Source organism: Elephantulus edwardii, unplaced genomic scaffold, assembly GCF_000299155.1.
Source record: "Elephantulus edwardii isolate Elephantulus edwardi_28Jun2011 unplaced genomic scaffold, EleEdw1.0 scaffold00087, whole genome shotgun sequence".
In the NCBI taxonomy this organism is placed as follows: Eukaryota; Metazoa; Chordata; class Mammalia; order Macroscelidea; family Macroscelididae; genus Elephantulus; species Elephantulus edwardii.
The window spans coordinates 7698547-7726062 of record NW_006399837.1 but is presented as its reverse complement, the minus strand read 5'-3'; the positions used below and the strand labels follow the sequence as shown (position 1 = coordinate 7726062).

At 42.1% G+C, this 27516-nt stretch overlaps 1 protein-coding gene across 1 annotated transcript in view; it reads left to right on the top strand.

The window, feature by feature from the left end:
* The window catches only part of DOCK10 (dedicator of cytokinesis 10), a 286066-nt gene that overhangs the window by 147637 nt on the left and 110913 nt on the right, over positions 1-27516 (top strand). Inside the window, exons 8-14 of the mRNA XM_006890320.1 lie at positions 11394-11577; positions 13507-13592; positions 14130-14213; positions 14440-14595; positions 20880-21101; positions 21274-21396; positions 23544-23626. Of these exons, the coding sequence (XP_006890382.1) occupies positions 11394-11577; positions 13507-13592; positions 14130-14213; positions 14440-14595; positions 20880-21101; positions 21274-21396; positions 23544-23626 (938 nt within the window). The remainder of the gene's footprint in view (positions 1-11393; positions 11578-13506; positions 13593-14129; positions 14214-14439; positions 14596-20879; positions 21102-21273; positions 21397-23543; positions 23627-27516) is intronic.

Genomic DNA, 27516 nt, shown 5'->3' with positions numbered 1-27516 from the left:
GTGGTGATGGTGATGGTGATGATGGCGATGGCAGTGGTGGTGGTGGTGGTGATGGTAATGGTGGTGGTTTCAGTGGCAGTGGTGGCAGTGGCAGTGGCAGTGGCGGTGGTGGTGGTGGTGGTAATGGTGGTGGTTTCAGTGGCAGTGGTGGCAGTGGCAGTGATGGTGGCGGTGGTGATGGTGGCGGTGGTGGTGGTACTGGCATTAAGTCCCTTCAAGTTCTCAGTGGCCTCATGCTCAGCAGAATGAAACAAGGCCCATTCTCGTAGCCCAGTACTCACTGTGTCAGTCCATCTCATTAAACATCTTCCACATTTTTACCATCCTTCTCCTTTACCATGGGAGCTCTAGTAGCCCAAGGGTACCAGAAGTTGCCCTGCTATCTTCAAAACAAGTAGTTCAAATTCACCAGCTGTTAAACAGGAGAAAGACAGACAGTATCCTCTGATTTATAGCCTCTGAGAACTCACTTGAGGCTTAGCTATGAATCATTCAAACTCAATGGCAACAAACAACAACTACTGTGCCAAGCACAGTGTCCTTCTCCAGGGACCATTCTTCCTGAGAACATGGCCAAAGTCTTGCACCACCATGAGATGTGAGAGGAGCATTCTGACTCTACTTCTTCCAAGATTGAGTTGCTCATTCTTCTGGCAGCCATGATATATATTCCATTTTCTTTGCCAACAGTGTAACTCAAAGGCATCATTTTTTCTTTGGTCTTCCTTGTTGTCTAGCTTTTGCATGCATGTGAGGTGACTGAAAATACCACAGCCTTTATTGTACTTGGTGTGCGCCATCCTCAAGCTCAGCCCTCAATCCTGGAGGGTTTCTCAATATGAGGAGTGATGCTGGGAATATTTTGTGCAGAGACCACATACTGTAGAAGTGAAATTGGATATTGAATAGACCATCTGATACCTGCTACTCTGTGGCTGAATATACTGCTATAGAAAGTCCAGAAACACATGCCTTGCATGTTCCCAGCTTGTGCGTGGAGCTTGACCAAGAAAGGGAAGGGAAAGGCAAAGTAACATGGGGAAAACAATGAGAAAAACAAAACAAAACCTTTTAAAGTGACATCTAAGGTGCAGCCAAGGTGCTCCATAGAGAGAAGGGTGAAGAAATTCTATTTTCATATTTTTGGCATGTGCTTAGGAGAGACCAAATCCTTGGTGAAGGACATCATGCTTGAAAAGATGGGGAGGGTCAGCAAAAGGGAGGAAGACCCTCAACGAGACAGCTTGACCCAGGGGCTGGAGCAATGGGCTTGAGTGTTGCAGGGATGCTCAGGCTGGTGTAGGTTAGGGCAGGGCTCACATCTGTTGTTATAAGGTCAAGAGCAGCAACAAGAAAAGCAAAGTCTACATAATGAGGAGGACAGCAATTACCAAGTGCCCAGAGAAAATGATGTAATAAAACTGAAAGAAAAAGAGAAGAGAAAAATGATCCCCTTTGTGGCAGCCGCATGCAGAGGTCAGAAGAAGAGACGCTCAGAACAAGTGCACTGGGGCGGGGTCACTCTGGGCACATCCGGGTGTGGTCAAGCTGAACCCCACCAGGGGCCCTGGAGATGATTCTGAGTCCCCGTCAGCCCATGTGCTCAGGCAGCATCTGCGCCACAGCAATGTGAAGGCTGTGACCTTTCAGAACGGGTCACCAGGATGTTCCTCCAAAGCACTTCTGAGTAGGTTTTAACTACCAACCCTTTGGCTGCCAGGGAGCTCTGGTGACCTTGTTATAAGGGGTTGCATTACCAATCAAAAGGCAGACAGTGTGCGTTCACCAGCTGTGCGACTAGAGAAGGGTGATGGGTCTCCTGGGTGAATTATTGCCATGGGAAACCTGCTGGAGGGTGAGCTAGGAGTTACTTCTGACGCAACACCAGTGTTGTTGTTGTTGTTGATTGCCGTCAAGTGGAGTATGACTCACAGCAACCCTATGAGCAAAAGACCTGAACCCTGTTCTATAAGTATCATTGTTTCTCTATGTTCATAGTTTCCAGAAGCATGTGGTTTAGGAAGTGGATGCCACTCCTGCTTCCAAACCTGAATCAACCTGGGAACTCAACCAAACACTGTCCATGATGGGTAACCATTATGACATTTGACACACCCATGGCACAGTATTTAGCATCACAGCAACTCCAGGGTACTTTAGTACAGCAAAGAGACGGATCCCTGCTATACCACTTAAAAGAATGTTCACCCCCAAATCAATTAACGCTAGGCACAAGGGCCGCAGGCTGGAAGGACCTACCACTTTTTAAAATACAGACACATCCACCAAGTGCTGGTTGATTATAAACCAAGAGGCTTACAGCTCATTGTTAGCTAAATATGGCAAGTCCAATCAGCTGACACTTACCTGTGGACCAAAAAAAAACCCCCACCAAATATTCCATATGTGACCCTCATCAAGATGAAAGAAACCACCTTCCAGAATCCAGCCACTTCACAGATGCCTCCAAGCAGTAGACTTGGTCCCCAGTGCTACCACTTTGTTGTTGTTGGTTTTGGTTTTTCAGTTTTATTACTAATTGAATAATGAACCATTTGTCCTATCAGGTGCAGGAGCAATCTTCTTTTCTTATTCTGGTTTATCCCAAATCCATTTTGCAGGTTGACTCATGAGGGCATCTTTGTGGCAACCTCTGTTTTTCTCATGAGCTAGGCTAACACTGTTCAAAGGTGATAAATCTGATGCCCCTGTGAATCTTGTAAAGAATGTTGTATGAATGAACGTAGCCTGTGGGTAAGGAGAAACCAGGGGATCCCTCCAATGTGACATCACATCATCTGTCCAAAGTCAAGCAGGAGATGAGCAAAGTGAACACCATCACCTCTGCTGTTCCTCTTCTTTAAATTACCACAATTCCACTGTCTTTCTGATTCTGAAAGTTTTGCATTTTCCTAGATTACTTTAAGTCAAAGACCCTCTTGGAATTAGGAACCAGCTTTTCCATTAGTTAATGTGGTTCTTAAGTGATTTGCTTTGTGAAAATTCCATTTGGATCCACTGGGTAGACACTTTGTGTGGCTGTAGATTGTGGTGATGACTGGGATACACTGGTCTTCTGAAGCTGAAGTGGTCGCTAATTATCCCTGGCCGGGCACAGGTGCTCCAGGGTCAGAATACCCAGGCTTGGTTTTAGCCACTGTTATTTGTTCACCGCACACTCTGGGATGAGTTATTTTATCTTCTTAAGCCTCCTTGTCTTTTGTTTTTAAAGTGGAAATAACAGTACTATCCATATAATAAGCAGTGTCTCTTATCGTCAGCACTGCTGATCTTGGGGCCCAGTTTGCTGTGGAAGTTGTCCTGTGCCTTGTGGGATTGCTGAGCAGTATTTCTGGCTTCCGTCCACTAGATGCCAGAAGCACCTACTATATAGCAGTTAAAACTGTTTTCAGAACGTTTGTTTTCAGAAAGAAGCAATCCTTTCAGTAGATGATGCTGTTCTAAAAGCTCTTATCTTCAAACTATTGCCCTTAGTATTACATTTGACGTGGACCATTGTACCATTGGGAATCAATGATTTTTAAAACGTCATTTGATTGTCTTACTTTCAAAACTTTTATTCTTTCAATTGTTGTGTACCTTCGAATTGGAATCAACTCATTGTTGATTACACCCTCCAGGATTTCAGAGGCTGTAAATCACGTGGGAGGAGATTGCTGTGATTAATGATTTGTTGAGTTTATTCACCCTTAAGGTAACTTGATGGTGCAGTGGTTAAGTGCCTGGCTGCTAACTGCAAGGTTGGCAGTTTGAATCCACTAACTACTCCTCAGAAAAAAAAGCAAGGAATCTCCTTCTGTAAAGCTGTTCAGCCTCAAAGATGAGGGATTGCTGTGAGTCATAACCCACTCAAAGCCAGTAGTTTGGAAGAGTCCCTGTGAATCACATTTTAAACCAACTCAATGTGTTTTGGTTTCTACCCCTATTTTATAAAAATAGAAGCATTGACTATTTTAGCAACCTCTTCCAATGTTATTGTTGTTGGTATGTGCTATCAAGTCACCTGCAACTTATAGCAACCCTGTGTACAATACCTCTGAACCCAGCCAATCTCATCATCTCATCTCTGACAGACCTAATCCCATCCCTCTAGTCACTGAGTTGATCCTTCTCATCCAGGATCTTCCCCTCTTGCGCTGTCCCTCCACCCTTCCAAGCATGATGTCCTTCTCCACGGACTGGTCCCTTCTGGCCATCTGCCCAAAATATGTGAGACGGAGCTTCAGAATGCTTACCTTCAGGGAGCAGCCTGGTTTCACCCTCTCCAGGACAGACTTGTTTGCTCACCTGACAAGCCACAATATGTTCAACACTCTCCTTCAGCACCACAACTCAGGCATCGATCCTTCTTTATTATCCTTAGTTATTGTCCAGCTCTTGGATGCATAGTAAGTAATTGCAAAGACCATGGCCTGGATCAGGCACACCTTAGTCGAAGAGCACATCGTTGCTCTTCAGTACTCTGGAGCAGTCCTTGACAGCAGACTTTCCTAATGCAACTCATCTTGATTTCCTGAGAGTTTGTTCCAAGTTTACTTACTTTGAAGGCTCTTATTCCTGGTCACAGGCCACTAGGAATGGATACTTTTATCACTAAGCCAGGGGACACTCAGCTCAGTTTCTCCATCACTGAGATGCCATCTTCGGCTAATAGTAGTGACAACTGGATGTGCAGAAGCACACTAGAGTCCTTTCCAGTATTTTAGGCCTGACCTATTTCTGGAGAATTCATCAGTTAAGATCTGGAATTCCTCCAAGAAGCCATAATGCTGAACTTTAAAAGGAAAGTATTAATTAAGTGTTGCTGAGTTCTCTAGTAGAAGTGAAAGATAATTGCACTTTAACTTAGTTGCCACATTCCCCTACGGACGGGCAACCGTGACCTTAATGGAGAGTGGAGATTGTTGCTATTGTTGGTCACACAGGAGACTGTTGGCCTTAGAAACCTACAGAAGATGTAGCAGTCGGTCGGCCAGAGATCGATGGCTGCATCCTCAAGGCACTGAGCTGAAAACTTAAATACTGCCTTCTCTACTTGTGTTCCAAAGCTTGTTCTGGCAAACGAGCCTTCATTATTTAGGAAAACAGCTCTTGAATCTTCTGTATTGTGTTTTCAGAGATACAGTGAAATGCACAATTTCTTTCATCTCCACAGGCACTTATGGTTGGATACATACATTCTGCAACTTGAGGGAACTTAACAGTTAGATACGTACATTCATTAGAGGTCTAATCATATCTCTTTCTACCATAGGGTGTGCCCTCCTATCATCTCCTGGACTTTATTTCAGTCTCTCTTTCAGACATCACTTTAGTGTTTCTCTTGTAGAGATAACACTAGTTTGAGACTCATGAAAGTCAGCATTCAATTTCTAGCTTTATCATTTACCATCTGAGGACTTTGGGTAAGTTCCGCAGCCTCTTCAGTCCTTAGGTTTCTCATCTGGAAAACTGGAGCAAGTGTTCGAACACGTGAAAGGGATCTATGAGGTGCATATCTTTGGCCCTTTTTCATTGCCCCTTTCATTAACAAGTACTTGTACACTGAAACTGAAGGGGACCTGAAGTGTTCACTGTAGAATGTCAAGAACTGCAGTCTTCTATACAGATTGCATCTCAAGATCAAGAAAACAATGATTCTCACCACTGGATCAAATGGTAGTATCATAATAGAAAAAGAAAAGATGGAGATTGCTAACAATTTCATCTTGCTTGGAGCCACCGACAACACTCTTGACACCTGCAGACAGGAAATCAGAAGATGAGTTGCTTTGAGAAAATCCGTTCTCAGGGACCACTCCAAAGTTCTAAGGAGCAATGATGTTAGGGTAGAGACTAAGATGTGCCTGATCCAGGCCATGGCCTTCACAATTCTTACTTTGCATCTGAAAACTGGACCGTGATCAAGGATGACAGAAGAATCAATGCCTTTGAGTTCTGGTTCTAGAGAAGAGTATTAAATATGCCGTAGACCTCCAAGAGAACAAACGGGTCTTTCCTGAAGTGGGTGAATCTAGGTTGCTCCTTAGAGGCAAGGATTCTGAAGCTCTGTTCCACATACTTTGGGCATTTGGAGGGACCAATCATTGGAGGAGGACATTATGCTTGGAAGGATAGGGAGTCACGCAGAAGAAAAAGACCCTAAATGAGGTGAATTGAAACAGTGACTGTGGCAATGGTGTCAGGTATGACAGAGATGGTGAGGTTGGTTCAGCATAGGGAAAGGATCAGAACCATTGTTCGACTTACACACACGCACACGCACACGCACACACACACACACTTTGTGGAAAAACCATTTTAAAAAATTATCTTTCCAGGGAGCTGAAATTCACGTTTCTGAAACTTCTACTTAAATGTCCATCTATTTCTTCATTTATAATTTAAATTATTCATTTAACAGATGTGGTCCATACCTGTAACATGCTTGGACTGGTCACTATCATGTCCATTGTAACTTGTTATGTTTCAGAACAGAACTGTCTCAAACAGGGTTTGATGGCTGTAGCTTTTCATAAGGAACTTCTCTTTTTTGAGGTACTGTAGAGTGAACTGAAAACACTAATCTCAGTATGTGTAAGCTTAGCCATTTATATTACCCAGAGAATTATGCTTCTTCTTGTTGTTGTTATTACTATTGGCCATGAAATCCCTTGTGACTCATAGTGACCTTATGTGCAATGCCCTTGAAACCTGCTCTTTCCTGTGCCAACCTTATTGTCTCTGAAACCCCTACCCTCGTTACCCTAGTCACTGAGTAAATCCATCTCATCAAGAGTCTTCCTTTTCTTGCACTATCCCTCCATCCTTCCAAGTATGATGTCCCTCTCCGAAGACTCATCCCTCCTTGCAACATGCCCAAAGTATGACAGATGAAGCCTCGTTTCACACTCTCTAGGAAAAACCTGTTTATTTTCCTGGCAGTCCATGGTATATTCAACACTCTTCTCCAACACCATAGCTTGAAGGGATCAATATTCTTTCTATCCTCCCTAGTCAATGTCCAGCAAATTAATAATCAAATAGAAATTCAGGCTATGCTCTAAAGTTGCAAGACCAGGAAGAGAGGTATAAATTGTGTGTGTGGAATGTCCTGGAAGCATAGAATAGTGATGAGCTACTCTAGGCCTGACTGGAAATCAGTGAAGAAAAACTGAGCTTCTACACTCCTACTCATTACTGTGAGGTTCGAATGGGATCATAACTGGCCCTCAGCTGGTTTTCAGAGGCTGTAAATAACAAGAGAAGAGACTGACCATCTTTTTCCCTCAGAGGAAATAGTGGATTCACACCACTGAGAGGTACCACTTCTGGGTTAGAAGTGAAAACCCTGACTGGACTACACCACCAGAGCTTCCCAACTCCTACATAAGATTCCCTAAAGTAGATGTTATTTTGCACTTTAACACTCAATTGAGAAACCTCACTTTATTTCCCATTACGTGGGCATTCAAACGCTTATCTAAAGAGTTCATCTCTGTATCCCTGCGTCATCTTCTCCTTTTATTGGAATCTGTCCTTTCTAAAGGCAGCATCTTCGCCTTTGTGATGTTACTTCCATAGACCAACTTTCAGGTGAGTTTCACCTGATGCATGAGTCTCCAATTATATCTATTTACTTAGAGATCTTTCTTTTCTCTGTTTGTGTCTGTTAAGGAAATTCTCAGGCAGAGGTCCAACTGTGGCAGAGCTCTAGTAAGCTCTCCATAGGGGAAAGATGTGGCCAGCTGATTTAATAATGATCGGAGCCTTGAAAATCCCATAAGGCAGTTCTGTCCAGGCCTACGAGATCCCTGCAAGCTGGAATCAACTACATGGCAATAGATTAGTACACTCTGTGGCACCAAATACGCCTGAAGGTGCAGCATGTGTGTAGAAAAGCACAGGACAAATGAAGAGAGTGAGTCAGACCTTGTTAATAAATACTCACTGCTAGACTCCCTTTTACAGAAGAGAAGAGAGGAACAAAGGGGCCTCCTGTAGGGCCCCCTTTCTTCTGGGGTTCTTCAGAGCACTGGGGCTCTTTTAGTGGTCTTTAGTGACAAGGCCATTTTTGTTTGCTTCATCCAGGCAGATCTTGATCTGAGTTCTTAGATGTATTTCAGGGATGGTGTGAAGAGGAGAAAAGAGCTCCTCCAGCTTCCTAGCAGATCTTGGGTGATGCTAACAATTAGCCACTCCAAAGTTCTTGGTTTGTTTGTAATTTTGCTGTGCTTGGTTTTTAAAGTGGCCTGATAATAGTTTTTCACTTTTATCTTAATATTCAACCCCATTTTTTCTCATGTGATCATCTGATTCAAAATGTCCCATGCCAAACCATCTCACTTCACCAGTGCCAGATGTGCAGGCTGGGTTTAGAAGAGGTTGTGGTACTAGGGATATTATAGCTAATGTTAGATGGATCTTAGTGAAAAGCAGAGAATACCAGAAGAATGTCTGTGCTTCATTGACTATGCAAAGGCTTTTGACTATGTGAATCACAACAAGCTGTGGCTGACTCTGAGAAGACTGGAAATCCCACAACATTTGATTGTGCTTATGTGAAACCTATACTTGGACCAAGAGGCAGTTGTCAGAACAGAGCAGGGACACATGGTTCAAAATTGGGAAGAGGGTCAGGGATGTATTCTGTCTCCATACCTTTTTAATCTATATGCAGAACAGATCATCTGGGATGCTGGGCTGTATGAGGAGGTATCAGGATTGGTGGAAGATTCATCAACAACTTGTGTTATGCAGATGACACAACCCTGCTCCCTGAAACTGAGGAGGGCCTGAAGCACTTGCTGCAGAAGTGTATTGAAGCTCAATATCAAGAAAACAAAGATTCTTACCACTGGGCTAATTGGCAGCATCAGTATGGTTGGTGAAGAGATTGAGATAGTTAACAGTTTTCGTTTGCCTGACTCCACAGTCAACACTCTTGGTACCAGCAGACAGGAAATCAAGAGATGAACTGCAGTTGGGAAAGTCAGCTGTGAGAGACCTCTCCAAAGTACTAAAGAGCAGCAACATTAGGCTGGAGAATAAGGTACGCCTGATCCGAGCTATAGTCTTTGCAGTTACGTGCTATGCGTCGGAGAGTTGAACAGTGAATAGGGATGATAGAATTGATGCATTTATAGCTCTTGTACATAGGGTCACTATGAGTCACAAATGACTCGATGGCACATAATAACAACAACAACAAGGGTGATAGAGAATTGATGCCTTCAAGCTCTGGTCCTGGAGAAGAGTGTTGAATGTACCATGGACTGCTAGGAGAAGAACAAAGAGGTTTGTCCTGGAGAGGGTGAAGCCAGACTGCTCCTTGGAGGCAAGGATTCTGAAGCTTCATCTGGCATGCTTTGGATGTGTTGCAAGGAGGGACCAGTCCTTGGGGAGGGACGTCATGTTTGGGAGAGTGGAGGGGCGGCACAGGAGAAGAAGACCCTCAATGAGATGGATCGATTCTGTGATTGGGATGGTGAGAGTAGGTGTGTCAGAGACAATGAGGTTGACACAAGATATAACAGGTTTTAGAGCTCTTGAACATTGGGGTCACTATGAGTCACAAGTGACTTGACAACACGTAACAACAACTTCTTAATTTTGCCAATTCATGTTTCATACTCCTAAATTCTGAATCTCCCTCTGAATCAGAATGGACTTGACAGCAGTGAAATCGCTGTTCCTAACCTGAAGGAGCTCTGGTGGCTGCAATCCCAAAGGCACATGGTTTGAACCCACCAGCTGCTCTGAGGGAGAAGGGTGGGCAGTCTCTTATTGTACCGTTTCCTGCCCCTGAAAACCGGCTGGAGGGTCAGCTGTGGTCAGCCCCAACTTTCCAATCCACAACAACAAAGAGCCGTTGCTCTGGCGAGCTAATCCACAAGCAGTCTCCCTGCTAACCCGTAGGCTGTGTTTCTCTCGTGGTTTGGATCCATCTATCACCGCAGCAGGACAGAGATAAACAGTCTCCTCTGTGCAATTGTCAGCCTTAGAAACCTGCTATGAGTCAGTTCCGCCTCAACGACAATGGATTTTTTTAGAGTTATCTGGGAAGTAGCTTTACTTTTTGCTCATTCAGTTTCATCTTCGGACTCTTTGAGTCTGTATTGTTCTTGCCCTACCCTGTCACTTGAAGGTCTTTTTAATCATTCATTCACACACAATGCGTTGACTCACGCATTCATCCATCGATCCATGCACTCACCTTCCATGTATTCATCCAACGATTCATCCACGCGTCTTCCATGTATTTATTCCTCCATCGATCCCTACACCCATCCAGGTTGTGGCTCTGAGAGAGAGGAATTATCTGGCTGTGTGTGTGTCCTTCAAGCAGTGAGTCCATGATAAGGTGAAGTCTGGAAAACAGTCAAGCTCAATTCAGAATCGTTGCCATGAAGTCACCACTGACTCCTAGCTGACCCTCCAGTGAGTGAGGTTTGGGGAAGCTGTGAAGAGCACTAGAGAATATAGCCCATCTTACCCCTCAGAGCTGCTGGTGGATTGGGTTAGCAACACAACTTCCTATGAGCCTCGCCAGCAGAGCACGACATTGTAAAATGACGTTTATGGCTTATTACAAAATACAGAGGGGAAGGTGGAGATGCTAAGGGAGAGAAGAGACTGGAGGCTGGTGGAGAAGCCAGGACCAGAGAAGGAAGTTTGGTGTCATCGCATGGGGGTGGTGCCTAAACCATTGAATTCTGTTGTCCCCTGTAGAAGCAAGAGAAGGTACAGATCTACAGATACAAGTAGAGCTCAAGAGAGCAAGGTGAACAGGCCTTGATGGGGTAGAAGGGAAAGGAGAACAGCATGGTTATGAGAGCCTGATGGAACAGTTTCAAGAAGCAGAAAGTGTAGTGTCCATTGTGTTAATTCTGTGGCAAGGACACTTAAGATAAGGAGTGTGTCCTTTGGTTCTGAAAGCAAAAAAGGAGATGTGGGGAATTTTGAATCACCTCGGTGATTGGGTGAGGACAAAACTCAACCCAGATCCTGGGCAGATCATCAGCAGAGAAAGGACAAGGGGTCACTGTCTGCCGATGCTTAGAATATCCCCACTGCATATATGAAGACAGAGGTTTGGGGCAGCGTTTCCATCTAGTCAACACAGCCTAAATAAAACATTCTTTGGTATAAAAATAATTGAAAAAAATTATTTCATACTCATTTTACAATTTGTACTCTTTTAGAAAGTGTCCCTTCTGCAGCGTCCTGTGCAGAAATCCTTAGCAATTCCATCCCCAATCGTAGCCTGCCACAGGCGCTCAATTAATTTTTCAAATGGATGAGTTAATAAATTAATAAATAGTAAGGCCTGTTATTTGGTGTTTTATAAGCAAATGACTTAAAAATTGCTTGCTTGCCTTTTTGTGCTTCAGAATAACAGACTAAGGAAATACGCCTTTGAGTTGAAAATGAATGACTTGACCTATTTCGTGCTGGCGGCAGAAACGGAATCGGATATGGATGAATGGATTCACACCCTCAACCGCATCCTGCAAATCAGTCCTGAGGGGACACTGCAGGGAAGGAGAAGCACAGAGCTCACGGATCTGGGGCTGGGTGAGAGCGTGGTACCCACTTGCCCTCCTCTGCCATGCGTTCGTTGTCTCCACCTTTTGGTTCACTTAAGCTGCTGGTCCTTTTCAGGTTCTGCTCATTCATCTGCAAACTCTAAATCACCCCTCACTTTTCACTCCTGCTGAATAGTGAGGGTTGCAGCACATCGGCATATATTCCGATTTGACTGGCAATGATTTCGAGTCGCAGGGTAGTACAGATAGCTGATGGGCCCCATTAAGTAGCAAAAGGTTGATGGTTCAAGTTCAGACAGAGACATCTCAGAGATCATTTTTTTGAGAAAATCAGCCCTTGAACTTCCTGTGGAGCACAGTTCCACTCTAAGCCACGTGGGGTCGCTGTGAGTTGGAAGTGACCCAACAGCAGCAACTGGTGGTAATGAACTGAGACTGTCAAACAAAAAACTAGAAATGACCCCTGATAGAATAGCCTTGAGATGGTCAAACAATAAATGATGTTGGGCATCACGTGTTAATAGAATCAGAAATGTCCCTCTGGCAAATGGGAGAGTACCTTACAGTGGTATGTTGGTTTTAAGATATTTTTAAAATTTAATTAGTGAAACTTATATTCTGTGAAGTCAAATATGGATCAATTATGTTAAGAGTCACCTTTCATATTTTGTGTTGACCAAGGTAGTATCACTTTGTATTGAAAATTTGCAAAAATTTTGTGTTATTAGCCATCTTGACTAGATGAACATTTTCCCATCTGCTGAATATAATTCCCTCATGATATTCTAACTCAGGTGAAGTAAAAGATGAGAGTCAGAGGAAGGGAGGGAGAGACAGAGAGAGAGAGGAAGAGAGGGAGGGAGAGACAGAGGGAGAGAGGAAGGGAGGGAGGAGGGGAAAATACACCCCAACTAGATAAGAGCTGTGTGGAGAGTTTCACTACCAGCAGTCATTCATCCCCTTCGCAAAATAAAACCTATAAAGCGTTATCCATATTCCATGGTACCTTGGAAACCAAAGTGGCCTTACGTTATCACCATCTAAGAATCAAATGCTTTAAAGAGTCATTAGGTAATAAGGAAGAAGCTGTGATGGAGACTCTCTGACTGATTAAACCCACCTGTGGCTCAGAGAGGGAAAGATGAACAGTCTCCTCCCATGCGCTTTACAACCTTGTAAACCCCATGGAAGGTCAACTATGAGTTGGTTCCAAAGCAATGGCAATGAGGCTTTTTTAGTATTTGCCAAGGGTAGAGGTTCTGGTGGGTGATGTTTAAGATGTTGGCTGCTAACCGAAAGGGCAGTAGTTCAAATCTACCAGGTATTCTCTGGGAGAAATACATGAGAATCTGCTTCTGTATAGATTTACATCCCTGGAAGGCCTATGGGGAATTAGGGCTGCTGTGAGTCAAAGCTGACTCAAAGACAATGTGTATATGTTGTTGTTGTTGTTGATTGCCGTTGAGTTGAGCATGACTTATAGTGACCCTATGAACAAAAGGCCCGAAGGCTTTCTATAACTATTGTCACGTAGTAGGTATTTTACATTCATGATTTTTAAAATAGTAATGATTGAGTATTAATATGTGCAGCCTGACAGGGAAAGGTTAAAAGTCTCATGCTAAAATGTGAGTTTTAACTGAGAAAAGTTTATGCGCGTTAGCAGAGGAGGTAAACACAGTCAGTATAGATGTAGTGTAAGAATATGGAGCTTATGCACATAGGATCACACCATGAGAAGAACAAAATAAAAACGAACATCAGGAGGTCTGATTTCCCGTCCTGATCTAAGAATATGGAATTCTGGAGTCAGGACAAAATGAAAACATCTAGCAATCTAATGATTGTTCCCTGGAATTATAAAGTCTAAGACAGTTTTTCTAGAAACCTGGGGAGGGGAGGGAATTTATGTGCATTGAGAGTATTCTGCAATAACGTGTCCTGGTGTGTTTTCAAGATCCCCTGGAGAAGTCCCCAAGCTGTGAGTGCATGCCGGAGGAAACCGAGACCTTGGAGAACAGCCTGCACCCAGACTTTGCAAAAGTAATCAAGTTGACATTTTACTGTACATAGGAACTTTTAATTACTTTTTTTTTTAGCTCTTACTTTTATACGAAATAGAAGGCACTTTTTAAGATTTAAACTGAGAAACTACTGTAGCACTTTCTCTTAATCTGCACTTTACTTCTACGCACACAACACCGAAACGTGAAGGCTGCTTTCCTAAGTTTGGCCAGGTCTTAATAGACAACACAGTGGCAATGCTCAGGGGCGCCACCTCTTGGCCGGAAGTCCTGGTGTCAAGGGCAATGCAGTATTTTTCTGCTCACCTAAAGACTGGCAGGTGGAACCATCCTGGTGTTCTGGAAGGGAAGTGGCAATCTGCTGTTTCCAAGAAGGTGACAGCTAACAAAGCCCAGTGATCTGCTTGGTTTCTTGGGATTACTATGAATTGAAGTGGATTTACAGTTGTTCAGCAACCACTTCTTGATCACTGAGCAGGGAGGTGGGGGGGTAGGGAGTCTATAGTTATGCAGATGTGTAGCTACCAGAGACTAACTAATACCTCTTCCTCTGTAGTACCTCACAGAAACAGAAGAAACTGTCAGAATTACTAGGAACCAGGAGAGACTAAATCTCTTCTCATTGGACCCAGACATAGATGTAAGTTGGAACTGAAAAAAAACAAAAACAAAAGATAAACCTGATCATGAAAACTGTGGTTCATATTTATAGTTTCTTTTCCTTTTTTTCCCAAGATACAAATGTTCATTATTCCAGCCTTTTTCAGTTAATTAATCTTATTTTTCATTGACTGTTTTAAAAATTTTATTTCGCTTACTCACAAGTGGTTATTATTTGGTAACTGAAATGTTCAAAATTTTCCTAGACTTTGAAGCTTCAGAAAAAGGATATCTTAAAACCTGATTCTGCAATCAAACCATTTGAAGAAAAGGCTGCCAAGAGAATCATGATCATTTGTAAAGCTCTCAATTTAAATCTTCAGGGATGTGTTACGGAGAATGAAAATGATCCAGTAACAAATGTGAGTATCTCTTCATTTGCATCTCATGCCGGAAGTCCACACCATCCTGCACTCTTGTTTAAAGCTGTCTGATTCTTGCCATGAGAAACCGTATCACCTAAGGATTTCCCTCAAGTAAGAGACTAGCAGTAGTAGTATTGCCTGTATCTTCTCTGTTATTACAAAAGTACACATGTTCTGAAGTGCAATAGTCGATAATACTGCCATAAAAGTCCTCTTTCAGCATAAGAAAATGTAATCAAAGGAACCGTGCTTTGTGATTGACCCCATGACCTCAACCCAGTGGTTTAGGGGCCCCCAGGCATTATTTGTGTCACACTGATGGTTGACAGAAAGCGCTCTTTCGAAGTTTTTAACATCTACTTTTGGCACTTTTGGGTCCTTAGTTCATTCCTTAAGTATTAGTTCATTCTTTGAGCCTTCTACTCTGAATCAGGGTAATTATATAAGCCTAGAAACTTCCAGTTTAATTAGAGTAAGCAAACAAGATAGTACTGCACTGGTATAAGATTACCTGGTTTCACCACTTAAAGAGTTGTGTCACTTTCGGCAAGCGGCTTATCCCTGGTCTCCTCTTCTCTAAAAGGGATAAAGACACTGTTTATCATAGTCGTTAAGAAGATGAATGAGATGATTAATATGGAAAATACTTAGAGAGTGGTTGTGATATACTGAGTATCAATTATTAGCTGTTTTCTTCTTTAATGTTTGAGAAATTGCTTTTGAATTTGTAAATATCACGAGTAAAGCAAAATAGTGTTGCTGTTTCCCATCTTACGTACATACAGCGTTCATGTTGAAGAATTACATAACTAGTAAAGAAGCATCCTCTGAAGTTCAGCCTCTTCCTGTCATTAACAGTGGCTTGAGTAGTCGGCTTGAGCATGGCAGACATGGAGGGGATGATACAGGACAGAACAAGCTTTTGAGTTATTGTTGATAGATTCACAAGGCATTATGTAGTGGACTCAAGACCCCCAATAACAGCAACATGCAGTCTATGACTGTGCACTACTATGTTTGTTAGTAATAATGACAATAGTTGAAGGTCTGTTTATTCATTCTCCAATTATTGATTAAATGAGCCTAGATGGGCCAACTCCTCCCATGCAACTCACTGCCTCTGAAAACTCACTCCAGCATCAGCTGAGTCAGTTCTGACTTGATAATATGTAACAAGAATACTATGATCTAGACTTTGTGTTACTAGAGAAACAGCTGGAGTAAGAGTTAAAATGTTCCAGGCTTCCTAAAATATTAGATTCAATTTTCAGAAAGGCAAGAATCCACTATGAACATATTAAGTTAAACAGCTCTATGAAATGCCAAGGGCGAGAGGCCGGAAGTACAGACTTCCATATAGGTTTGGAACTCAAGGAAGTAGTTATGTGTGAAGTTATCAATTTGTTAGTCTGATCTCATAAGTAGTCAGGAGAGAATTATTTAGAGATTTCTGTAGTAGCCTAGTGGCAAGAAGTTTTGCTGCAATCCCAAAGGCACGCAGTTTGAGGCCACTAGTTGCTCTGTGGGAGAAGGATAGGCAATCTCCTCCCATGTGATTAACTGCCTCTGAAAACCCACTGGAGGGTCAGCTCTGCGTCGGTTCCGACTCAACAGTAAACAACAACATGGTGACTTACAATCAACACTCTTGGCACCAACAGTCGGGAAATCAAAAGATGAATTTCACTGGGAAAATCTGCTGTCAGGGACCTCTCCAGAGTATTGAAGAGCAATGGGATACAGGTCATGCATGGTCTTCACAATTCCTTGCTGTGCATCATAGAGCTGGACAATGACAAAGGATGAAAGAAGACTTGATGCCTTTGAGTTGTGGTGCTGGAGAAGACTCTTGAACATTCCATGGACCACCAAGAGAACAAACAGGTCTGTCTTGGAAATGGTTAAACCAAGTTTCTCTTGGAGGCTAGGATTTTGAAGCTCTGTCACACATACTTTGGGCATGTGGCCAGGAAGGACCGATCCTTGGAGAAGGATATCATGCTTAGAAGTTTGGAGGGGACAGTACAGAAAAGGAAGACCATGAATGTGATTGATTGATACAGTAACTGGGGTAATGTAGGTAGGTGTGTTGGAGTCAGTGAGACTGGCTCAGGACAGGGCAGGCTTCAGAGCTACAGTACATGGGGTTGCTACCAGTCATAGGGTGACTTGAGGGCACATAACAACAACAACATAGTGACTTACAGGAGCTCTAGTGGTCTATGGCACTCTGATAGCATGGTGGTAAGCAGTTGCATTGCAATCCTAAAAGCACATGGTTCAATTCCACTAGCTGCACCAGAAGGGCAGGAAATCTCCTGTGTTATCATTGGAGGGCCAGCTATGAGTCATAATCAACTATGAGTCAATTCTGACTCAATGACACACAACAACAACAACGTGGTGACTTAGTGGTAAGGAGTTGCACTGCCAACCTAAAAACCCACAGTTTGAATCCATAGCTACTCCATGGGAGAAAGACAGTCTCTTCCCACATGATTTACAGCCTCTGAAAACCTGCTGGAGAGTCATCTAGGAGTTAGTTCCAGCTAACTCCTAGATTCCAGATAAGTGGAAAAGGAGCCAAACTTTAAAAGAATAGAATGGAAGTAACTGAGGAAGACTAAGCATGAATGGCCAATGAGGTACAGATGTTCCAGACAAGAGTTAAGTCAGGAAAGTCAGGAGAGAGAGGGCCAGTTGTGTGGACTGCTCAGAATTTGAGTAGCATGAAGCCTGAGAGGGTCAGGCGATAGGGCAATGTGAGGATGCTGGTGATATTAGCAGACACAATGTCCATGGTGTGGAAAGGAATAATCAGAACTCACTTTTACGCAGGCTGGATAAGCAGGGCCAGGGAAGAAAGCAACATTAAAAACTTGGTTCTTAAACGGATTTAGTAATATTGATAAAACTTTGCCTAAGTCATAATGCCACTTAGTGAAATCATCAAGTAAAAATAGACCCTGCACATTCTTGAGTGTAATTAAGAAAAAAAATTAATTAAAAAAATGAAACTAAAAGATAATGTAGTTTTCATTCAGTGCCAAAAGCAAACTCCTTCCGCCTGGATTGCTTTGTTTGTACTGAGGCTTAAAATTAGAAGCGAAATGTTTGTATTTGTGCCAATTTCTTGAGGCAAAAGGACTTTTACAGGGTTCATAGGGCAGCTTCTATCTGATTGTTCAGACTAAGTCGATTGATGCTATGTTATACATTTGCATGTTTTATTAATTTCTACATGTACAGAAAATAAACAGAAAAATTTAATATGTTAAATTAACATAATATATAATTATGTATGTCAGGATATAGACACACACATGCACATATAACGGAGCTGGTTGTTATTATGTGCCGTCGAATCGCAACTCATAGTAACCCTTTATACAACATCCCTAAACTCCGCTCTGTCCTGGGCCAGTTTTATTGTCTCTGACACACCTACCCCTGTTACAACAGTCACTGAATCAATCCACCTCACTGAGGGTTTTCCTCTCCTCCACTGTCCCTCTACCCTCCCAATCATGATGTCCCTTTCCAAGGACTGGTCCCTCCTTGCAATGTCCAAAGTATGTCAGACGGAGTTTCAGAATCCTTGCCTCCAAGGAGCAGCCTGGTTTCATCCTCTTCAGGATGAACCTGCCCGTTTTCTTAGCAGTCCATGGTATATTCAGTACTCTTCTCCAACACCATAACTCAAAGGGGTAAATTCTTAATTCTCCTTTTATCATCCCTAGTCATTGTCCAGCTTTCTAATGGACAGCAAGTAATTGAAAAGACCATGACCTGACTCAGGCATACCTTAGTTTCCAGACTGACATCATTGCTCTTCAGTACCTTGGAGAGGTCTCTCCGTCAGTAAACTTTCCCAATGTAATTCGTCTTTGTTTTCCTGGCTGCTGGTGCCAAGACAGAGCTTACTTTATAAGAAGTACCTTAAAAGTAATTTCATTTTGCTTAGTCCCTTGTTACCAAATAAACTCAGATTTGTAGTGGTGCTGTTGTTGTTGTTGGTAGGTTGCTGTGGAGTTGAGTATGACTCATAACGACCCTGTGAGCAACAGATCTGAACCCTGTCCTATCCTGTGCCATCCTCACAATCTCTGACACACTTGAGCCCATTGCCGCAGTCACGGTGGACCACCGAAAGAAAACACAGAAACGTCTTGGAGAAAGTGCAGCCAGAGTGCTCCTTGGAGGCAGAGATGGCAAAGCTTCATCTCACATGATTTGGGCATGCTGCTAGGAGAGATTATTCCTTAGAGAGGGACATCAAGCTTGGAAAGGTGGAGGGTCGGTGAGAGTGGTCGGACGGTAGAGTAGAACTACGTCACAAGGTTTCCAGTGCTATGATCTTACATCCTTTATGGAAACACGGTGCCACATCATTCATTCACGGAGCAGAGCACCTGGCGGATTCATGCACGTAACAACTTAGCAGTGAGCATCTAACCACTATGCCACCAAAACAGAAAAGGCGTTTCCACCAAGTCAATCCTGACTCATTGCGACCCCATCAGACAGAATAAAACTACTGTGCAGGATTCCCAAGTCTATAATCTTTACAGGTACAGATTACCACGTTTCTCTTACAGAATGGCTACTGAGTTCAAACTATCAGTTAGTGGCTGACTTTGAACCACTGTACTGCCAGGGCCTTTCACTTTTCTTACCAACTACTTTAAGAAAAAATCAATAACAACAACCAACAAACTAAAAAAATTACTAAAACAACTCCATCTTAACAAGAGTTAGTTATTTAATGGGTTTTAAATACTTGGGTACTTATTTGCTAATGCCTTCTTATTAATACATTTTAGCTCCCTGTTTTAATTCAATATGTATCATTTTAAAATGAACTGTTTTTCAAGACTCCTGATGAGCCAACTGCTGCCTTTATCACATGAGTCTCTAAAAAAGATTCCACAGAATGTTTCCTTGATGAGGACGTAATATTTTGACAGCATGTAATTTTTTAGTCAGTAAATTGAAAATGAAATTCAAGTTGATGGGTTTAGTGTATAAAATATTTCTTTGAAAATAATAAGTGGCTCCAAAAATCTAAACTAAAGAAGACGTTTCATAGGAGAGCTATATTGAATAGTTGATGTTCTTGAATTTTCTTTTAAGTATACAAAATTCTACGCAGAAGAAACTTTCAGCGTTCATTTGTTAGGGTTTAAAGGTATTTCATTAACTAACTTCTTATTAAAAAGCCCACGGGCTTGAAAAGTCAGACTTAACATTTAAGTAGAAGAAATGCGCAGGAAAAAATAAATGAATCACCGCATGAGCTTTAATTTATGGAGCATGATAAAAATAGGTAATTTATTTCCATTCTTTCAGCAGAAATGAAAATCAAAATGCAACAATTCTGGAATAATTGGGATTTCACAATGCCCTTCACTGTGTTTTGAATTCCAGCCTAGGTTTGTGAGTTTTCACAGGTTTTTCTCTCTTGACATATTATCACTACCACAAATCAAGAAGTATAAATAAGAAAGCGTTTGTTTTCTTAAAATTAGAGCAATAAGCTTGTGAAGATGACTCGGGACAAGGCAGCATTTTGTTTTGTTTTGTTTTGCTTGGGTGTGAGTAAGAGTGGACTCCTTGTTAACAAACAGTAGTGTCTTAAAAGTTTTAAGAACAATGACAGATACATCGCCAGTGGGACCCATCTGTCAAGCAATGGTTGAAGAAATGGTTGGATTAATGACGTCTGTCTCGAAGTGCAATCTAGAAAGTTCTCAGACCAAATACTTGGAGCCTGGAAACACAGTAGGGACTGCTGATGAAGTTCAAAGGAAGTGATACTTCTAACCCCAAAGCTCCTCCTCTCTGTATGTTTGAACCCACAGCGCCTCCAAGAGAGAAGGGTGGGCAATCTCCCCTGTGATTTGCCGCCTAGGAAATCCAGTGAAGGCTCTGCTAGAATTCGGCTCCTGCTCCATGGCAGGGAGGTTTGAGGTTTGAGAGGGAACACTGTGGTGGAAGATCCTGGCTTGGTTTTCTTTTGAGATTGGAAGAGAAATCTGAGTGTTTGTCTTGCAGTGCATGAGTGGCTGTTTCTTGGGACAGTTAGAATGGAGGAACCAATGAACAGTGTTGAGATGTGAGAACCTGCTGGAGGCAGAGACCTCTGGGTGCACCTCCGGGAGTCCAGGGGAACTTGTTCCCGGATGTCCTTGATTGACCTTTGTGTAGAAGAGAACATCCTGGAGAGGTCGCACACCTGAGCATTGCTCTTACATCCTATCTGCCCTTTCTTTCCCTTGCAGATTGAGCCCTTTTTTGTGAGTATGGCGCTTTATGACCTCAGAGACTGCAGGAAGATTTCCGCAGATTTCCACGTGGATCTCAACCACCCTGCTGTCAGGCAGATGGTCTGTGGGGTGTCGGTGCCTTTGGAAAACGGCAACATTGACTCGGTCACTCCGAGACAATCTGAAGAGCCGCACGTCAAGGGGTTTCCCGAGGAATGGCTGAAATTCCCGAAGCAGGTTGTGCCTTTGTTTTATCTTGGGATGGTGCCTGGTCCACTGTCCTTACCCACCTCTTTCACTTTAGCTGCACAGCTAGCCAGAGGAATGCTCCCTTGACACTGTCCTCCAGGGGAAAATGCAGGCTTGCAAGTACCTTCAGCTCCTCATTTGCTCCTTTCTCTGTACGTAGGCGATATTTTCCGTGAGCAATCCACACTGTGAAGTCGTCCTGGTGGCCAAAATTGAAAAGGTACTAATGGGAAACATCGCAAGTGGAGCTGAACCTTATATTAAGAATCCAGACTCCAACAAGGTAATCCAAATCTCCCTTACACATCATTTCAGTGCTTTCAAGAGGTAAAGGCTCACTGTCTTGAAATGGTTGTTTGACAAATACAAGACTTGATACAGTCAATTATTCAGGAAATTAATACCTCTGAAAGGCATATTTTTTGTTAATACTTGGGCTAGATTTTTCTGCAGAGACAAAATTAAAATAAACACACAAATTTTAGTTTGGGAAACCATGTAGACCGTTGACCCTTGAGTCTGAACCAACTTATATGCAGTGGATTCCTTTTGTTTTTAAGAACTCATAGCACAGTCTGGGTTTTGTTTGGTCAGGTTTTTGTTTATTTTTTTTAATTATATTAGTTCATTTACAAAATTCAAATACATTGTTTTCCACAACAGATTCTTCCAATTTCCCTCTCCTCCCCACCCATCAAATTGTACAACCCCATGATGAATCTCCTCTTCGCCCGCACATCCTCATCCCTCTGCTTCCACCCTCCCACCCCCTTGGATCCTTATACTCATTCTATAATAATAGTTCTATACAATATTTGTCCTTGTCAGACTGAGATAGATCACTAAGCATAATGCTCTCCAGTCCCTCCCAAGTTAGGTAATAATTTACAATCTGGGTTTTTGATTGTTAGTTTAGAGTGTAGGGGAAGTGCCTCTAAATCAAGTGCATGTGTGTATGTGATTGTTATGTGCCACTGAGTCAGAACCAGCCCCTAGATGATTCTCCAGTGGGTTTTCAGAGGCTGTAAATTACACAGGAGGAGGTTGCCCAACTTTCCCTGGAGAACTGGTGGGTTCCAACTGATATCTTTGTTTTGACAGTGCAACTGCTTACCCACTAGGCACTAGAGCTCATGCATATAATTATATGTGCTATATTTAGCTGAAGGAAATGACTCCTATGCTTTCAGGGACTGTCAGGTGTCGTCATGTCTGTGGCCCCTGGCTGCAGTGACTAACAACCTAAACCATCACACCCAGCAGTTCGTTAACTATGGAAATAAATTTAAATGTGTGGCCTAGTGGCAAGAAGCTGCACTGCAATCCCAAAGCCATGCAGTTCAAGGCCAGAACTTGCTTCAGAAAGATGAAGGTAGAAAGATGAGCAATCTCCTCCCATGTGATTAACTGCCTCTGAAAACCCACCAGAGGGTCGGCTATGGGTTGGCTCTGATTCAACGGTGCACAACAGCAGCAAATAAAGTTTCAAGTAAAGAATCAAAGAATTATAATAATGAAAAACTAGGTGTAATCTAAGTATCTCAGAACAGGTAAATGCAATTTACTGGTGCATATCGGCAATGCCTGTGATAACCCAAATGAAAAATAAGATAGTCAAATATAAAAAAATAATAATAATAACATAAGTAAAGAAATATCTAAGAAAATACCATGAGTTGTTGCTTTGGATAATTTTTCTACTCTTTTTCTTTTCTACATTTTCTTTAATAGTTAAGTGTTACTATATAATAGGAAGTGACTATGAAAAATCTTTAGAGTCTGTAATAAAGATTGACTTTACCAATTGACTTTTAGCATGTGCTTCAATTTAAAGCAGTGTTTAATATATCTGTGAGAGTCCCTTAATTCACAGCTCAGCAAAAGAACAAATGTACTAAATCTGACTTGCTTCCTGTTTTTATAAAGTTTTATTGGCACATTTATTCATCTGTGTATTTCCTCTGAGTGCTATCCTTCCATAATAACAAAGCTGAGTTGCTTCAGACACCATGTGGTCTATAACACCCCAGTACAGTTACTTCGTGACCTTCAACATAATGAGTTTCCTGACCCCTGCCCTACCTAATAAAATAAAGCATAAGCCAGACTATAAATGTAAATATATATCACTTTTCATTGGATATTTTAAGTTCTTTTAAGTTAAAGAGAGACTAAAGAGCTGATGTCCCAAGATAAATGTGGTTTACATTGGGAATTTTCAAACTAAAATGTAAGAAAAATGTCATACATTGTTTTGAAATAAAGGATATAATTTGACTCTTTGTAAGGTAGGGTTTGGGTCAGAGAGTGTTTTCCTGAGTTTCAGCCCATGTTCATTTGGATAAAAAAGGATTCAGAATTATTTTACTCATAGAGTTTGTAAGGTGATATTACAACTAATGTTGTTTTTTTCCTTGCTTTTTTTCCTAGTATGCACAAAAGATACTAAAATCCAACAGGCAGTTTTGCAGCCGATTGGGGAAATATCACATGCCGTTTGCGTGGGCTGTGAGGTAGGCTACTATTTTGGCAATTGCAGTAGAAAACATGTGTAGTCTATGTGGTGCATTTCAATTTGAAAACCTTTGTATTAATGATTCTTCTTTATGTACTCAGGCCTTGAGAATGCTGGTGTGTTCATAATCATAAACACTTTGAACTTCCAGAAACTTCTATTTTACAAAATTTGCAAGTCAACTTACAGTGGAACAGGCGGTGATTTGCACGCCCTGCATACATGTGCAGCTGTGTCCTTGATCTTCCAGAAGAACATGTTTCTCACAGATGTAACCATTCACCACTCACATAGAGCAGTATTGAACATTTTCCATCTCTAAAGTTTGAACATTGTTCCATGTTTTTAAAAGCAAGCATTGTAGAACCAGACACAACTGGGTTCAGAGTTCAAATCTGTCCCTTACCAGCCAGGTGAACTTGGGCAAGTTATATAATCTGTTGAATTAATTTTATTTTACTCTACAAAAGAGGAACAATAATATTTAATTTACAAATGAGGATGGCAAGACTTTGTGCCGTGGACTCTGTATATGTTTGTTACCAGGTGCAGCCTCCCCTGGAGAAGTCACTCACTCTTGGTAAAGTGTAACAGTAACACTTTGACATCAGGTTGTTGGCTGCTGTCAGCTGATCCTCTCACAGCTGATCCTCGGAGGGTTTCCAAGCTGTAAATCAAGTGGGATGAGATTGCCCCTCTTCCTCTCAAGGAGCCTCTGTTGGACTCGAACAGTCAGAGAGGTGTACTCTTTGGGTAACAATAAACCTCTCTAAAGACTGCCCCACCACAGCTCCCGTGCTACAGTAGAATTTCAGAAAAGTAATTAAAAGCTCAAAACATTTATGAACTGAAGTGACACCATGGATGTGACAATAAATTAAAACAAAGCAACGACTGTGCGAATGCTGCACGAACAGTCCGTGTTTAGTTTTTGTTTTGGATGTTTTGGGGTTTTTTTAGGATTTCCAGCCATTCATTGTTGCACTTATCTCCCTGCCCATTGCTCTCCCCCAATTCACTCTTCTTGAAAAGAAAAAGAAAAACTCTTTCATTGTTATGCAATCCCTTGTCCCAAGTCCACTCCACTATGCAGCCTTCACTCTGGACTTCTGTAATGACAAGAATACCCATTCATGTATCTTTTTTAAACAGTTCTCTCCCTCATCTGTTTCAGTGAAATACACATCATTCCTCCCCTCCTTTTCTGTCTTCCCTCAACCCTGGTGTCAGTCCCGTTTTACAACAATGGCCCTTTGCAATATTTGTCCTTTTGTGACTGGTAAGTTGCTTTGAGTTGGAAGCAACTCAGTGACACATAAAAACATTTACTCTCATTGGGATTAATAAAAACAGATAAATGTAACAAATAAAATGTTGTTGTTGTTGTTGTTGTTGTTGTTGTTGTTGTTGTTATTAAGTTCCATGGAGTCAAGTATGACACATAGTGACCCTGTGAGTGATGGACCTGACCCCTGTCTTATCCCCCACCATTACTACATGTCACTGTATGCATCCCACCCACCTCCTTTCACAGGCCATAAAGAGGACTGTGCAGCCAGAGGGCACCTTCTTAAACAAGGCTGGTGACTGTCTCAGATACTTGCATGTTACCAGGAGGGTCCAGTCCTTGGAAAAGGACATCATCTTGGCCGAGTAGGAATGATGTGAGAAGAAGCCAGTCAAGGACAGGGATTGACGCATTATCATACCAGTGGATCTACGCACAGCAGAGACTGTGGGGTTGGTGTGGGATTGGGCAAGGTTTCGGTCTGTTATACTTAGGGTCTCTATGAATCCGAGACAACTTGACATCTCCCAACAACAGCAGCAGCAGCAGAAGATAATGTGTGAGACAGTAGTAAAAGCATCTCTCATTGTTTAAAAGTAACTGTGCATTTGGCAGAAGTAACCATTCAACTTGGAACTTTTCAGATATAATGTTGAAAGAAAGACAGATGAAGACTTTTAGGAGCCTGATAGTATTATTGATCATTGAAGTAAATTGCTCCTAGGACAGGAACACCAACAATGCCACAATTATATGCTGTATTAATACCCAATTAGTACTTCGATTGTAGGCTGGAAAGAGGACAGACCATCAGAGAGAGAGAATATCATGCACGTTTATTTGAACATCTCTGGAAATTGACAAGAACGCTAGCTGTACTGTTTGAAAGATTTCATACTAGACCATTTGGTTTCTCTAATGAAAAGAGTCCAAGAGCCAAGCAAGGACTGTGTTCATGTTTCTTCATGATGCAGACCCAGTTTCAAATAAATGTGGACAGAATCCAAAAAGGCTTGTGCCTTGTGTCCTCTTGGCCAAGCTTGCCTCCTGAAACACTTCAGGCCTCTGTCGTCACTACTGATTACAAGGCTACATTCCCACGTTGCTGTGTTTTCTAGATTGTGCTTTGGTTTGTAACAGAATTGTGAGTCTACCCTAAAAGATTTCTGTTAACCCTGTGGGAGCCACTTCCAACTCGGAGAAGCCCTGTAGACTAGAAAACTGCCCACAGGATTTCTAAGGCTGTGCTGTTTATAGAAGTGTTATCGTCACAGCCTGGATCCCACAGAGTCGTCTAGTGAGTTTGAACCGGTATCATTTTGCTCCATAGTCGAACTCTTTAAAGTATACGCTAACGGGCCTTCCATAAAACCTTGCTGCTGCTGTTGTTGTTGTTAGGTGTTGTCTAGTTGGAACTAACTCATAACTGACCCTCAAGCAGATTTTCAGAGGCAGTAAATTGCATGGCAGAAGATTGTTCATCTTCCTGTCACACATGAAACATTAAAGCCCTAAGGATTTCTTTTTTTGTTTGGGTTTGTTGTTTTTTTTAATTTTTTTATTTAGTTATTTTTTTATACTGAGTTATTTACAAAGTTTGAATACACTGTTTTTCACCAAAGATCCTTCCCATTTCCTTCACCTCATCCACCCATCACATTGTGCAACCCTACAATTAATACCCCTGCCCCCCATCCTCACCCCTCTCTTTCTACCCTCCCTGCCCCTTGGATCCTTACACTCATTCTACAGTAATGGTCTTATACAGTATTTGTCCTTGTGGGACTGAGTTAGTTCACTCAGAATAATGCTCTTCAGTCCTTCCCAAGTTAGATAGTAATTTACAGAATTATTGCTCCTGCATGCTGCATAGTATTCCATCCCGTGAATGTACCATAACATCTCAATCCATTTGATTTTGGTTGACATCAAAGCCCTAAGCTTTGGTAGTATTTTTACCTTGACCTTATTTTCTCACCCACTGTCTCAGCACAGGAGAGCCCATCACTATTAACCTTTGTCTCTGAAATGAACTTGATACGTGTGTTTATTCTGGCACCAGCAATAGTGCTGTTGAGTCAGAATCCACCCGTAATTGACCTTCTGATCTGTTTTCAGAGACAGTTAATCACACAGGAGGAGACTGCCCATCCTTCTTCCACAGAGCAGCTGGTGGATTCAAACTGCATGCCTTTGGGATTGCAGTGAAGCTTCTTACCACTGGTCTAGTGATTAAAAAAAATCTCTTTGACTAAATTATATTCAACTTCATTCATTGTTGTCAAGTGGGAACTGACTGATAACTGATGCTTCAGTGGGTTTCCAGAGGCTGTGTATGTCACCTGGGAGGAGACTGGCCATCTTTCTTCTTTGGAGCATCAGTGGATGCAAACCGTCTACCTTTGGGCTGGTAGTGCAACTCTTATCTATTAGGCCACTCATTGTTAGATGTGTTGAGTCGAGTCATAGACAAGTCATAGCGACCCCCATGAATGAAAGACCTGAACATTTGTATAACTTTCATCGTTTCTTCAAGTTCATAGTGTTTCCGGAAGCAAGCTATTTCAGAAGTGGATGCCACTCCTGCTTCCAAGCTTGTT